Source organism: Rissa tridactyla, chromosome 19, assembly GCF_028500815.1.
Source record: "Rissa tridactyla isolate bRisTri1 chromosome 19, bRisTri1.patW.cur.20221130, whole genome shotgun sequence".
Classification (NCBI taxonomy): Eukaryota; Metazoa; Chordata; class Aves; order Charadriiformes; family Laridae; genus Rissa; species Rissa tridactyla.
The window spans coordinates 1,604,870-1,618,198 of NC_071484.1; the positions used below are offsets into that span (position 1 = coordinate 1,604,870).

At 49.8% G+C, this 13,329-nt stretch overlaps 1 protein-coding gene across 1 annotated transcript; it reads left to right on the top strand.

Moving 5' to 3' along the window:
* The first annotated feature begins 992 nt into the window (after nucleotides 1-992).
* On the top strand, nucleotides 993-12,441 carry LOC128919493 (uncharacterized). Its single transcript, XM_054224791.1, has 3 exons — nucleotides 993-1,316; nucleotides 2,736-2,837; nucleotides 12,115-12,441. The coding sequence occupies exons 1-3, from the start codon at nucleotides 993-995 to the stop codon at nucleotides 12,439-12,441; spliced, it is 753 nt and encodes a 250-aa protein (XP_054080766.1).
* Nucleotides 12,442-13,329: the final 888 nt, after the last annotated feature.

The following is a 13,329-nucleotide window of genomic DNA, read 5'->3' on the forward strand; positions in this document are numbered from 1 at the left end:
TATTCTTAAAGACTGAGGCAAAAAAAACAGTGAATGCCTCCACTTTTTCTTCATCTCTATTAGTCAGGTGACCATCTTCAACAAGTATTTGTCCAGCGTTTTCCCAGAGTTCCCTGCTCAGCCAAGCTGGTCTTCTGCCCCACTTGCTTAACTTGAGACACAATGGAATTGTCTGCTCCTGTGTTTTTAAAAGGTGGTTCTTAAAAACTGGCCATCACTTATGGATTCCCAGGACTTCAAAAGAAGATTCCCAGGGGACAATCTCGGGATGAAAGCTCTTGACTTCTGGCACTGCATGGAAGACTCCTGCCCCATCTGAAGACTTAAAACTACAAAAAAGGTTCATCATCCTCAAAGTTAAAGAGGAGCCAGATTTGCCTTGAAGCCTAGGATCTGGTCCACCTGACCTTCAACCATGCACGACCAGCAGGAAGAAGCAGCAAGTGATCGTTATGGTTGACTCTTTCCTGCAGGGGTCAGAAGCACTGATCTGCCAACCTGGACTATCATCTAGAGAGGTTTGCTGCCTGCCAGGGGCAGGAATCCAGGAAGTTGTGAAGAGACTGCCAAAGCTCATTCAGCTCTACTACTAACACCTTGCTAACCTTCCTTGTGGTCACAAATGATACTGCTAAGGGAAATCTAGACAATATAAAAAGTGATTAAAGAGCTCTGTGGGAAGTATTCAAGGGCATGGGGGCCCAGGTGGTGTTTTCCTCTATCCTGCTGGTGAGAGGAAAGGGTGTAAGGAGGAGGGCACTGATAATGCAGGTCAATAATTGTCTGTGGAACTGGAGTTGGTGACAGGGTTTTGGTTTCTACAAGTATGGGGCCCTGTTTGCAGAGCAGCAACTGCTCAGGAGAGCTGGGATCCACCTCACCAAGTGGGGCAGAGTTGCCTTTGCCAATAACGTGGCTGACCTGGTAAGGAGGGCTTTAAACTAGGAATGACAGGGGAGGGACAGAGTAACCTGCGGCCCTTTGAGGGAGTCATGGACACAGCTGATGAGCAAATGGCCTGGGGTGATGTGCCAAGAACGGATCACAAGTTCAAGAAAACAGTGCTTAAGCGGTCCAACCACTGTGATATCTGCTGGATGGACAACACAGGAGGACATAAACAAGCCAGGATGTTCCTTGAATGCATGCATGACAACTTCATCACCCAAGTGATAGAGGATCCAATGAGGACAGGTGTTCTGCTGGATCTCATAGGCACCAAGAATGAAAGTCTTGTTGTGCATATGAAGACCAAATGCAGCCTGGGCTGCAGTGACCATGAAATGGTGGACTTCAAGATCCTGAGGACAAGAAGGGTAAATAGCAAGATCAAAACCCTGGACTTTAGGAGATCAGACTTTGGTCTCTTTAAAGAGATGCTCAAAAGAGTTCTCAGTGATGTGGCCCTGGAGGCAGAGAAGGGGCCCCAGAAAGCTGGTTAATGTTCCAGTATCACCTCCTCCAACTCAAGAGCAGACTGTCCCAATGAGCAAAAAGTTAGGAAGGCATGCCAGGAGGCCTGCATGAATGAACATGGAGCTCCTGGCCAAACCAAAACACAAGAAGGAAGCATGCAGAAGGTGGAAGCAAGGATGGGTAACCTAGGAGGATTAGAGAGACACATGTCCAAGCATGCCATTCCCCATACAGGGTCCATGGCCATCCCATGCATATGCAGGGATGTGGTTAGGAAAGTCAAAGGCCAACTGGAACTGACTCTGGCAACAGATGTCAATGGCAACAAGAAGGGCTTCTCTAAGGACACAGGTGACAAAAGGAAGGCTAGAGGAACTGTAGTCCCCCTGATGAATGAGTGGACCTTCTCTGATGCTGCACAGCCTGGCAACACAGGACATGGAAAGACTAAGGTGCTGAATGTCTTCTTTGCCTCAGTCTTCATGAGAAAGATCAGTCTTTAGGAATCCTAGGTCCCTGAAACCAAGGGGGAAGTTAAGAGCCAGGGAGGTGTATCCTGGGTGGAAGAGGATAAGTTCAGGGAATATTTAAGCAAACTGCAGGCCTCCCTCAAAATTTTTACATCTTGTAGACAATGGTAACACTCAGGTGTTTTGCAAAGCATAAGCCTTCCCCTGGTTATCTGTGTGCTATGCCAAGAAACAAGTTTTCTCTTCAATATGTCCACCCATAATAACCTGGTGGTAGTAGAGGACCCACACAACTTTGATTTTCAGCAGTGTTGAAATCATGGGGGAAATAACCTTTGCAGCCCTCAATACCCATAGCTTGGGGAAGGCTGCTTAGTTTCCTCAGTGAAAGATTTAAAGAGTTGATGAAACCCAGCAGTGCAGCCCACCTGCACCCTACAAGTGACCACTGGAGTGAGATGGGAGGGAGAGAAAGACAAGGCACATCCTCACACAGGGAAGTCCTTGGGAGACCAACCAAGGATTGCAGGGTTGGGAGTAGTTTGGCCCGTTCCTGTCAATGCAGCCACAGACCACCCCACCAGTGTGCCCCAGGCCAACATCACTTGCCTGCACTGCACCCATTTGGCACTTGAGCTGAGGCTTCAGCAGGCACTGACACATTCCTGCCCTGGAAATCCTGAGGCCTTTCAATCCCAGCACTCAGAATAAGCATCAGTAAGGGAATGGGTATGGCATAAGCCAGGAAATGAAATGTCGGCATCGGGGAAAACAACCACCCAGCCCATGTCATTAGCTGGGATGTTTTCTGTTCATCATAAGCAGCTTAGAAAACTGCCACTTCTGTAGAAGCTACCTCTGGGCCCGGGGCAGGTCAGGGCCACAATAAAAGCCAGCCCAACTCCTCACTCTCTCATCTACTTCTCTGTCATCCTTCTCCTTGGGAACCAGGTGAGTCTGAATCCCTTTCCTCATGTCCTTTTTGTGTTCATGCAGATGTGTGACCCTCCATCCTGTGCTGGGTCTTGGTGCTGCTTGAGAGGGGGAAAAATGGGTGAAAGTCTGACTTGGAGAGTATCTGGAACTTGCCTGAGAAAGCTCTTCACTGAAGAGATAAGTAGCAACCTTGTTAGGCCTTCCAAAACTTTGCATTAAATTGCATGGTTGAGGCCAAGAATTTCCTTCTGCCTCACCGCACGCTTTCTACCTCCTGGCTCTGCAGGTGCTTTTGAAATGCTCATGGCACGGTGACACACTTGTGGTGGACTGCTCCTCACATATACCTCTAACTCCCCCCTGACCTCTCTCCCAGGTACACATCCACCCTTGAGACATGTCCTGCTACAACCAGTGCCTGCCCTGCCGGCCCTGTGGCCCCACCCCACTGGCCAACAGCTGCAATGAGCCCTGTGTCAGGCAGTGCCAGGACTCCTGCGTCGTCATCCAGCCCTCCCCCGTGGTGGTGACCCTGCCCGGCCCCATCCTCAGCTCCTTCCCGCAGAACACTGTTGTGGGATCCTCCACCTCTGCTGCTGTTGGCAGTATCCTCAGCCGTGATGGGGTGCCTATCACCTCCGGGTCCTGTGACCTCTCTGGCATTTCCAGCCGCTACTATGGCAGAAGGTGCCTCCCCTGCTAAATCCACTGGTGACAGCCTGGACAAGGACCTCCCAGAACCCAGAAGCTGATGCTGGATTGAGGATAGAGCTTCTGGCCATTGATTTCAGAGAGGCTGAGAATTCAGTACTGCCCTTCCAAGGGAGGGCAGCTTGGGACCTCTCAAATCATTGCCAAAGTCTAACTTCCCTGTCTTACTCTCTCTCCCTTCTCTTTCTTGTCTTCTGGTGTTCTGTGTTGTAAGAACCCCAGAGCCAACCTGAGGCATCTGCTGGACCCTCTTCTGTGGTACAGGCAGATCGATGCCCTGTGTGGTCTCCGCCATGGGCAATGGTGGCAGCTGCTTGTGATCTACCTGCACTGGCATCCTCTGAAAGTGAACTTGTATCCCTCTTCAGAGTCATTAAAGTTTTCTGCATCCAAGCCTCTGCCTACACGTAATTCTTTTCTTGATGGATATTATCTTGTATTGCCAAGGAAGAAAGGCATTGCCTTGGGTGGCGGGGAATAAGGTGGGGGCACAAGCAGAAGAGGAAGGGGAGGGTGGGCTACAGGGCAATGGGTCCTTTCCAGTTACCATTTCTTGAGCTGAGGAAGATATCTTTTCCACAGCCAGTGGGTATCAGGCCCTGTATTCCAGCATCTCTGCTCATATACGATCCCTTGGCCTCAGAGCACATCCTGCAACAGGGAGGCTCACCACTGCTTTCCCTTAGAGAGGAAGCTGGTGCTGCTTGGGGCTCTGAGAGGTCAGCAGCTCACATGTCTGTGCAGAGGGGAAAAGAAGTTCAGTCAGAAGATGGTCCCCAATGGATGCAGGAGTCAGGGTAAAGTGAGAAAAAGCCTTCAAAACAGCCCACCTGTCTTCAGAATGATGGGGCATGGCCTACACCCAAGAGCAGTGGTAGCAAGGGCAGGTCATCTCTTCACCTTCTACTCCCTAAGAGTTCCCTTCACAGCCCAGCAGTTACACAGATGTGCAGGGCTAAGGGGACTCACAGGCTGAAATAAACCTGGCCATGGGACACACTAGGGCACCAGTGCCTCTCAAACACCCCCAGCAGGGCATCCCAAGGACAGTAGCTAGTGCCCAATTCCCCATGGCTGCACTGTGGTGCCTGGCATTCTCCCAGGCATGAAGTGCCTTTCCCCAAGGCCAGCTCTTCTCCTGGCAAGGCCTGTTGTCCACCTCTGCCTGGTGGTTTGCTCCCCCACTGAGATGTTGCATAGAGCTTTACAGCCTGGGACCACTGCAGAAAAAAATAAGGTGGTGCTAAGGGAAGATCATGAAGTTGGGCATGAGAAGAGCTCCAAGGACCAGCAAAATGCACTGGGGAGAAAAGGCTTCCAGAACCCAGCACACAGACATGCAGCAACTGGAGGATCCAAGGGTAGTTCTGAGTATTTGGCAAATTTGTTGTAATCTTGTAGTTCCAGGAAGGGACATTGCCCTGTGGCATGTTATTTAGGTTTCTCATCTTTCTTTGAACTCCAGCCTCTAAGGGATACATCCCAGAGCAGATACTCTAAGAGACAGTCCTACAGGAAACCCTGATAAATCAATATGTAGCAGGAAAAAAGAGAAAGTAAAGAGTTGCAGCAAGGAACTATTATACAAGCAGTCCCAGACTCCTGCATTGCCTGTCACCTCACCAGAGCTGTTAGGTATAATAACCATGTAACCCAAGGTGAAAATAAGAGAACCTGAGACTCTTTCATCACCTTCTCCTTCCTCTCACACCACTGACATTGGCCTCTTCTGCAAAGAAGATCTTGGGCAGCAGAGCTCTGGATGTACTGAGGAAACAGTGTTGAGGGCCCTTTCCATGAAGCTCAGTCCTGCACAGACACATTCCCTCCCTCCCCTGGGTTCTTGCACAGACAAGGAAGCTCCCTGCACTGGGGTGTCATGCACAGCACAGAGGTACAAGGCACTGTCAGAGAACTCAACTTCCTCCAGCTGCAGGAGGCTGTGTTTCCCCGTGGTGTTCAGCAACGTGGTAAGTTGGCCACTGTGCTTGGGGCCAGCTGCTGCCTGATATGAAACAAGATGTGGGGCTTGGCCTTTCCTTTGTTGGTACCAAAACAAACCATAAAAATTAGCGGTCTGCTAGGTGCAGGTGGACTGGAAGATGCCTTTCTCCTCTACATTGACTTGTCCTTCTTGGTGAGTGACGATGGTCTGCCTCATGGTACCTGGAAGAAAGCAAGGGTCAGCAACTGCGTGGAAAGGCTCCAAGATGCAAAACAAGAGGGCATGCAAAGTGTCAGAGGAGAAGATTTCCTATGCTTTGCGCTGCAGCAAGAGCCCCATGGATGGGAACAGCAATATGGTGAGTGTCTCTGGGCAAGAAGTCTGAGACCTCAGGTCAGCATGGATCCCACAGCATAATAGTGTCAATTAACTCCCAAAGGGATACCCCCAGAGACAGTCAGGTCTTCCATCCCCACGCTCTTGCTGCCCGGAGTCTCCAGGGAAGAACTTGTGGAGGCTGGCTCTCCTCTGCTAGATCCAGAATATCTCCAGCAGGGTGAGAGACCATGGGAACACCTGCAAAGATGTTTCATCCTGCTCCCCATTCCCTGTCTTCTCAGATGTCTCCGAGGTCAAAGAAGGTAGGGAAAAGGAAGCTCAGGCATTGTGGACTTGCAGGAGGAATGGCTAGTCAGGGCATGCTGTGTGACTTGTGCCAGCCAGGAGAGAGACTGGGACACCCTAAGAATGAGTGGGTTGAGAGTGCTTTCATGTTCCTGCATCAACTTGCAAAAGTCCTGTGCTTTTGGGTTGCCAGGTGAAACACTGGGCCCAGAAAGATTGAAAGAGACAGAGAGAGGTGGGCAACTGGCAAGAAAATAGGAAGGCAAGGGGTCTATGATGGTCAGGAGAGGAGCTGTTTCTTCTCAGTCTCATCTTTTCTTTTGTATCAGTAGCAGCAGTATCTTGAGAAAGCAGGTGCAGAAAAACCCATCTGACCTGATGTTTCCCAATATTTGACCATAATTCAAGAGCAGCTCCCTGCAGAGAACTGTTGAGGGGATGCGGGTCTCCTAGGAAGGAGAGGAATCGTGCCTCCAGACAAAGCCAATGCTTACCCAGTGGTTGCCTCAGGAAGGCAGTGAGGACGAGATACCAAAGGTGCATGCTGAGACCGATCCTCCTGCAAGTGTGAGAGTGACTCGGAAACCTCTGCGCCAACAACCCCAAGAGAGAAGAGCTGTCAGAAATGGTGAGATAAAAGTGCCATAAGTCTGCTTTGCCACAAGAGCACACTGCTGACTCACCTTCAGCCATTGGTCACCTTTGCCTGACTCTAAATGCATCTATCTATCACTTCATGAGCTTTATTTCTGGCTTCATCCTCCATCTCTCTTTCTATAAGCTACCAAAGGCTGATCCATGTATTTGAACAGGCTGATATTGCAGACTTAAGGTTCAGACAATTCCTAGATGCAAGGCAAGAAAGGCATTTTTCCCTCCTTAGGCAAGTTTGGCCAACAAATAAACCACAGGAGGAATCGTGTCTTCTGTCAAGAGTGATTGGTGGATGCTGAGGGAAGCATAGGAGCAAGGCAAGCAGGTGGGATGCTTCTGCTGAGTTTCCACTCCTGTGTTCCAAGTCCCTGGGCCTTGACATGACTGAGAAAGGCACACCTATATATGTCCCAACAGCTTTCCTCATTGGCATACAGGCTGGGGAGGCACAGAAGGCAGCACAGATGCCCTTGCCCTCTGCTTTACAGACATGCTCCATCCATCCCTTCAGATACCTATATGAACGATCCCAGTCTGCTTGTGCTTCCCTGGGTTCCAGGACACCACCACAGAGGCAAGCATGCTGCCTGGCCAGTTTGAAGCGCATCCAAATAATGCCTGGAGAAGGGATCCTTTGCCAGTTAAAGACAGGGACATCTGTGGTTGCAGAAACCTGGTTTCCCTCTCTGCTTCTAAAGCCCAAGAACATTGACTTGGAACAGCTGAGTGAGCTACTCGAGCCAGACACGTCTCCCTGGGGACCAGATGGACAGAGAATACTCCTCTCAGGGCCCTAAATGTGTCTTTGCAAAGGGTTTTGAGGCTTTCATTCTGTCTCCAGGGCTTCACCTGCACACCCAAAGACTCTGTGTTTGGTGTGGAGGGAAATCCTCTACAATAGCCTCATGATCTGGAACCTATGGAGAAAGTCTGAAGGTTTCAGCCAGTTCTACATCATTTTCTCAAGTCTGTGTTGAGCTCAAACTCCTGACATTATGGCATGGCCTCCCGAGCTCCAGAAAAGACCTCCATGGGGGAAATGATGGAGGAGCTTGTGAGAAGCCTGATGCCAATTCCAATGTTGATGCTGGTGCCTAGCCTTTGCCAATACCGATGGCAATGCTAGTGACAGGCAGTGGGGGAAGGACCCTGGGGTGCCTGGCCAGGTGGAGCTGGTTAGGGCAAGGTAGTTCCAGCAGGCAGAGTGTCAGTGCCCTGCAGTGGGCCTGGTCAGGGCTTTCATAGAATCATGGAATCACATAATCATAGAATCATAAAATGGTTTGGTTTGGTTTTGAAGGGACCTTGAAGGACCATCTAGTCTTGTGACATCCGTTACTAGTGCAGATTACTCAAAGCCCTATCCAACCTGACCTTGAGCAATTCCGGTGATGGGGAATCCACAAGTTTTTGGGAACATTTCTTCCAATGTCTCACCACCCTAATTGAAAAACATTTCTTACTTATGTACGATCTAAATCTACCCTCTTTCAAAGTCCTATCACTACAGACCTTGGTAAAATCTCTCACTCTCTGTTTCTTTTAAACCCCTTTTAAGTAATATTAGTTTGTCTTTTGAAGAGATGGTATTTATCTTAAGGCAACTTCATCAGGCCAGCTTCCTCTCTGGTGTCCCAGCCCCAGCATTTGCAGCTGCAGGCCATGGAGCTCACCCCCCACACACAACCCTTTGCTGCCATGTGAGCGTGTCAGGGCAGCACCTCTCCCTGCATTGAACCTGGAACTGGTCCCAGACCTCCACAACTGCCTTACGGCAACCACCAGGGATGAGCCGGAGCTTGCAAAACGTCGGGATCATTTTGACTTGTAAAGTGGAGAATTCCTGGAGCTGCAGCAATAGGGGTGGTCTTAAGCTTTGACTTTGTCTCTCATGGACAGAATTGGTATATGAACATGGTTAAATTTCAAAAAAAGACCCCGCTGCTTGGACCTCAATACACCTTCTCTCTTTCCTGTAATTGAGAACACAATCAGTTGAACTACTTCTGGCCAATGCACAAAAGCCCAAAAGCCCTCTGCTGTCACTAAATCCACCAACAGTGGCTGGCGCCTCATTTGCCTTCTTAGCAGTAGGCTTTCGAGGACTTGCCTGAAGTTGTCAGGGGCACAGGGGCAGAGAGCTGCCCGTGGAGTCCTGCTTCTCAGAGTGTGGGGAGAGGCTGGGCTTCCTCCTGTGCATATGCATCTGTCTGCGCCTGGGGGCATATTTGTGCCTCTGTATTTGCATTTGTGTGGGTATTTGCAATGCACATATGAGAGTGAGTGTCTGCCAGCGTGTGTGTGAACAAGGACATTTCTGTTTATATCTGTGCATGTGTTTGTGTCCACGCATGTTTTTGCAGGTAGGCAAGTATGCATCTGTGCTGTCAGTGTGCAAGTGTGTGCAGACGTGCGCACATACATGTCTATGTACTCAAGCATGCAATTATCTATGTGCAATTGTGAGTGTGAAAGTGCATACAAGCACGTGTGAACACTTACATGATGACAAGCCTGAGGAGTGAATGTATGTGCGGGTACAAGGGTTCTTGTGTAGCTGGGTGTGCATACATATGTTTTTTCATGTTTGCTCACATCTGACCAAATGTCTGTGTTTCTAGAGGTACATGTATGCGCCTTTGTGTACATGCATGCTTGTGACCACACATACCTGTGTGTCAACAGGTGTAGACAGGTGTGTACACCCTTTGAGTGCATGGATATTTTCTCATGTATCTGTGTGTACGTGGCTGTGCAATTACTTCCATTTGCTTGTGATGTCAATTGGTGAGATCAAAATGAGAACAAGAGTCTAACTGAAACCTTGAGTGTAACTGTGGTCTGACTCAGACGTCCCACGAGGACAAGTTGCAGTGAATGTCCAGATTTGTCTATCAGTACTGCACCATCCATGCTAGATGTTGTCTGGGAAACGGCCCCTGTGCTTGCAGTCATGTTTGGTAAGAAGCAGGATTGCTGACAGTTGGGAATCTGACCTGCCCCTTCCTTGGGCGCAGGAGAGAGGACCAAAAGAAGAAGAGGTGGGAAAAGGCTAAAAGCCCTCTGTCCAGAGAGAAGGAGAAAGTGGAGGCCTTCTTGGAGAGTGCCCAGCAAGACTAAGTTTGTACAGCTACATCCTTAGACAGGGACAGCTGAGCAGCCATGGCACCTGGAGGTGTCAGGCATACCAATCGGAGAACTCTGGGACTAGATGGAGTCTCCACTGTCTTTCTGGAGATGGGAAAGAAAGGATGAGAGACTCCCTCCAGGTGCCTCTCTGTGGCCCAAAGCCAATGCCCAAGAGGTTTGCAGAGGTGAAGGGAGTGCGTGGAGAAATGGACTCATGGCTATAAGGGAGACAGGGAGGGAAGGGGTAAATCAGGGGGCTTAGGTGTCACCTGCAGACAGGGAAGGAAATTCTCTCTGCTGTTGTAGCCCCCATTTCCCACCAGCAGGCTCCAAATATGATGACCATGGACAAGGAAAGCTTGTCTGGAAAAGGAGGAAGATCATTGACAGGAATAAGCCAGAAGTCACCCAGAGGAGCAATTCCTCAGGGGAACAGCTCCCAAGACAGACAGTGTTTCCACCTCTTTCACAGTGTCCTTCCTTCCACCACCAGCAGCCCCTGGGGAAAAGAGGGTCTTTCCCTGACCCAGTCAGGCAACATCATCAGGCGCTGAGGTGTGCGACACTTAATCAGATATGCCTTTGCCCCAGGGCCGGTTGCTGATCACTCAGATCCAGATTTCAATGTAGGACATGAAGGTCCTTGGTGCTCTTCCTGGGCACAGCACAGTGACATCAGGACCTTGGTCCCTTCAGTTCAATACCTGCTCAGTCCAATGTCTCAGTCCTTGCCCAGTTCAGCACCACATCAGTAAGTTTCTGACTGGGTGTAAGTTTATGTTTTTATACAGTCTAAGACTCTTAGAGCCTGCTGAAGGACAGAAAGGAGGAAAAACCTTGACTGATATTCCAAATTGTCTTACCTAAAGGCACAAGTAACAAATGTATGCTCTTAATATTCTTTTTTTCTTGCAAAGCCTGCCGAAACATTCACACTTAGTTAAAATAAAGCAATAAGAGAGACTATGGGAAGGCATAATGGAAGATAACAGCAAATCTGTGTGCTCTAATATAATGTGCAGAGGAAGAAACCAACTGAAATTCAGGCAAAGCATAGCACTCAGGGGACTCATGGAACAGCCTGCACCCTTAGGCAGCACTGCTTTCACATCTGTACTGCTCATCTTGCTGGCAACCAACATTGCTGGCACACACATGCATTCACAGCGGTCCACATGCACAAATGTCCACACAAACAAGCACACATGCATCCACAGAAGCAGCCGTGAGCTCAAGAGAGGAGACACGGAGGACCACCATGTCAGGGAAGGGTCAGAGCACCTTGGATTACAATAAAGCCACAAACATATCCATAGTGTACATTGAGAACTCCCAGAGACTTCCCAGCCATGGCAGGAGGCCAAACAGGGCAATAACCTTCTCCTGAGGGCAGCATTAGGAGGAAAAGATACAAATCCCAGCAGTGAGGGAGAGAGAAGGATGTGACATGTCCTCCTGGATGAGCGCCTTGGGTGATGGGGCTAAGGATTACAGGGCTGGAAGCACCTGAGCTCCTCCCTGAAAAGGAGAACACAAGCAACCCCACCAGAGTGCCCCAGCCTTACATCATCTGCCTGCAAAGGACCACTCTGGCTCTTAGTCTGTGTCTTCTGGCTGCTCTGACGCATTTCTGCCCTGGAAATCAATGGACTCGTATTCCCAGCATTCCATGAGAGAATGAGGATGCTAGAAAAAAGAAAATTAAAAGGTAGCACTGCAGAAAATCAAAACACAGCCTACGTCATTAGCTGGGACATTTTGCTTTAGAGATGAGCATTTCAGAAGATTACTACCTCCACAAAAGCTGCCTGTGGACCTGAGCAAGTGTAGGACCAGTATAAAAGCAAGTACAACTCCTTGCTCTCTCATCCACTTCTCTTGCCTCCTTCTGCATTGAAGACCAGGTGAGGGAAGTGCTTTCTCCTCTTTCTGCTCCAGGATAAAGTCTTGCCTCAATGGCCATCTCAGATGATACCCACTCTGCCCTACTCTTGTGCTCCTTCTTATGGGACATTGAATGGGGAAGAGTGGCTTGGAGGGACACTGGGCGTTGGCTGAGGTGGCTCCTGCTCTAGAGGCTTGGCAAGAACCTCTCTAAGACTGGCTAGTCTTTGTAGAGTCCATGGGTCCAAGGGAAAGAACTCCTGGTGTCTCCCTGCACAGTTTCCTCCTAACTACCTAGCAGGAAGCTTCTTTCTCACCCATGCCTGTACTATGATTTTCTCCCAGGCGCACCTCCATCTGAGAGACATGTCCTGCTACAACCAGTGCCTGCCCTGCCGGCCCTGTGGCCCCACCCCACTGGCCAACAGCTGCAATGAGCCCTGTGTCAGGCAGTGCCAGAACTCCACCGTTGTCATCGAGCCCTCCCCTGTGGTGGTGACTCTGCCTGGCCCCATCCTCAGCTCCTTCCCACAGAACACTGTTGTGGGATCCTCCACCTCCGCTGCCGTTGGCAGCATCCTCAGCTGTGACGGAGTCCCCATCAACTCTGGCTGCTGTGACCTCTCCTGCATTACCAGCCGCTACTGTGGCAACAGATGTCAGCCCTGCTAAAGCTGCTGGGAAATTCCCAAGGAGACACCCTGAGGAGCTCAGAACATGGTGCTGGGCAGAGGATAGATGTTTTCAATGTTGCTTTCAGCATAGCTGAGAGACTTGGCTTTTATTTCCTTTTTCATTGTTTGCTTTACATTCTCTTAGCAGCAAGGTTCCCCCAAGGCCAACCTGGTGGGAACCGTCTGTCTCCGCTCTGTCTATGGGGCAGGCAGACAGACATCACGCAAGATCTTCCCCACAGCCAAGGACCTAAGACTCACAGCTGCCCCTATGAACCGGCAGTCCCTGCCTGGAGTGACTTTGTTTTCCTCTTTGACTCATTAAAGTTCTATTGCATTCAAGCCTAGACTCAACGTGGTCCTTCTCTCTGTGGAGACTCCTCAATTCCAAAGGAGAAAGGTGTTGCTCTGGGTTGGAATGTCCTGCACATGGGGCAGAGCAATCCCATGCACAAATGCAGGCTGGGCAGAGAATGGGTTGACAGCAGCCCTGCTGAGAAGCATTTGCAGGTGTTGGTGAATGAGAGCTCAACATGAGCCGGCAATGTGCGCTCACAGTCTAGAAAGACAACTGCATCCTGGGCTGCATAAAAAGAAATATGACCAGTAGGTTGAGGGATGTTATTGTCCCCCTCTACTCCACTCTCATGAGGTCCCACTTGGAGTACTGCGTCAACCTCTGGAGCCCCCAAAATAATAATGACATGGACCTGTGAGTCCAGAGAATGCCACGAAGATGATCAGAGGACTGGAGCACCTCTCCTATGAAGACAGTCTGGGAAAGTTGAGATTGTTCAGCCTGGAGAAGAGAAGGCTCCGGGGAGACCTTGTAGCAGCCTTCCAGTACTTAGAGGGCCTACAAGAAAGATGCAGAGGAACTTTTACA

Bases quoted from the DNA above. Each gene is read 5' to 3' on its own strand.
- LOC128919493 (XM_054224791.1), top strand. From the start codon at position 993: ATGGACACAGCTGATGAGCAAATGGCCTGGGGTGATGTGCCAAGAACG. The intron at 1,317-2,735 runs GTAAATAGCAAG...CCACTTCTGTAG, and splicing joins AGATCCTGAGGACAAGAAGG to AAGCTACCTCTGGGCCCGGG. The intron at 2,838-12,114 runs GTGAGTCTGAAT...ATTTTCTCCCAG, and splicing joins TCCTTCTCCTTGGGAACCAG to GCGCACCTCCATCTGAGAGA.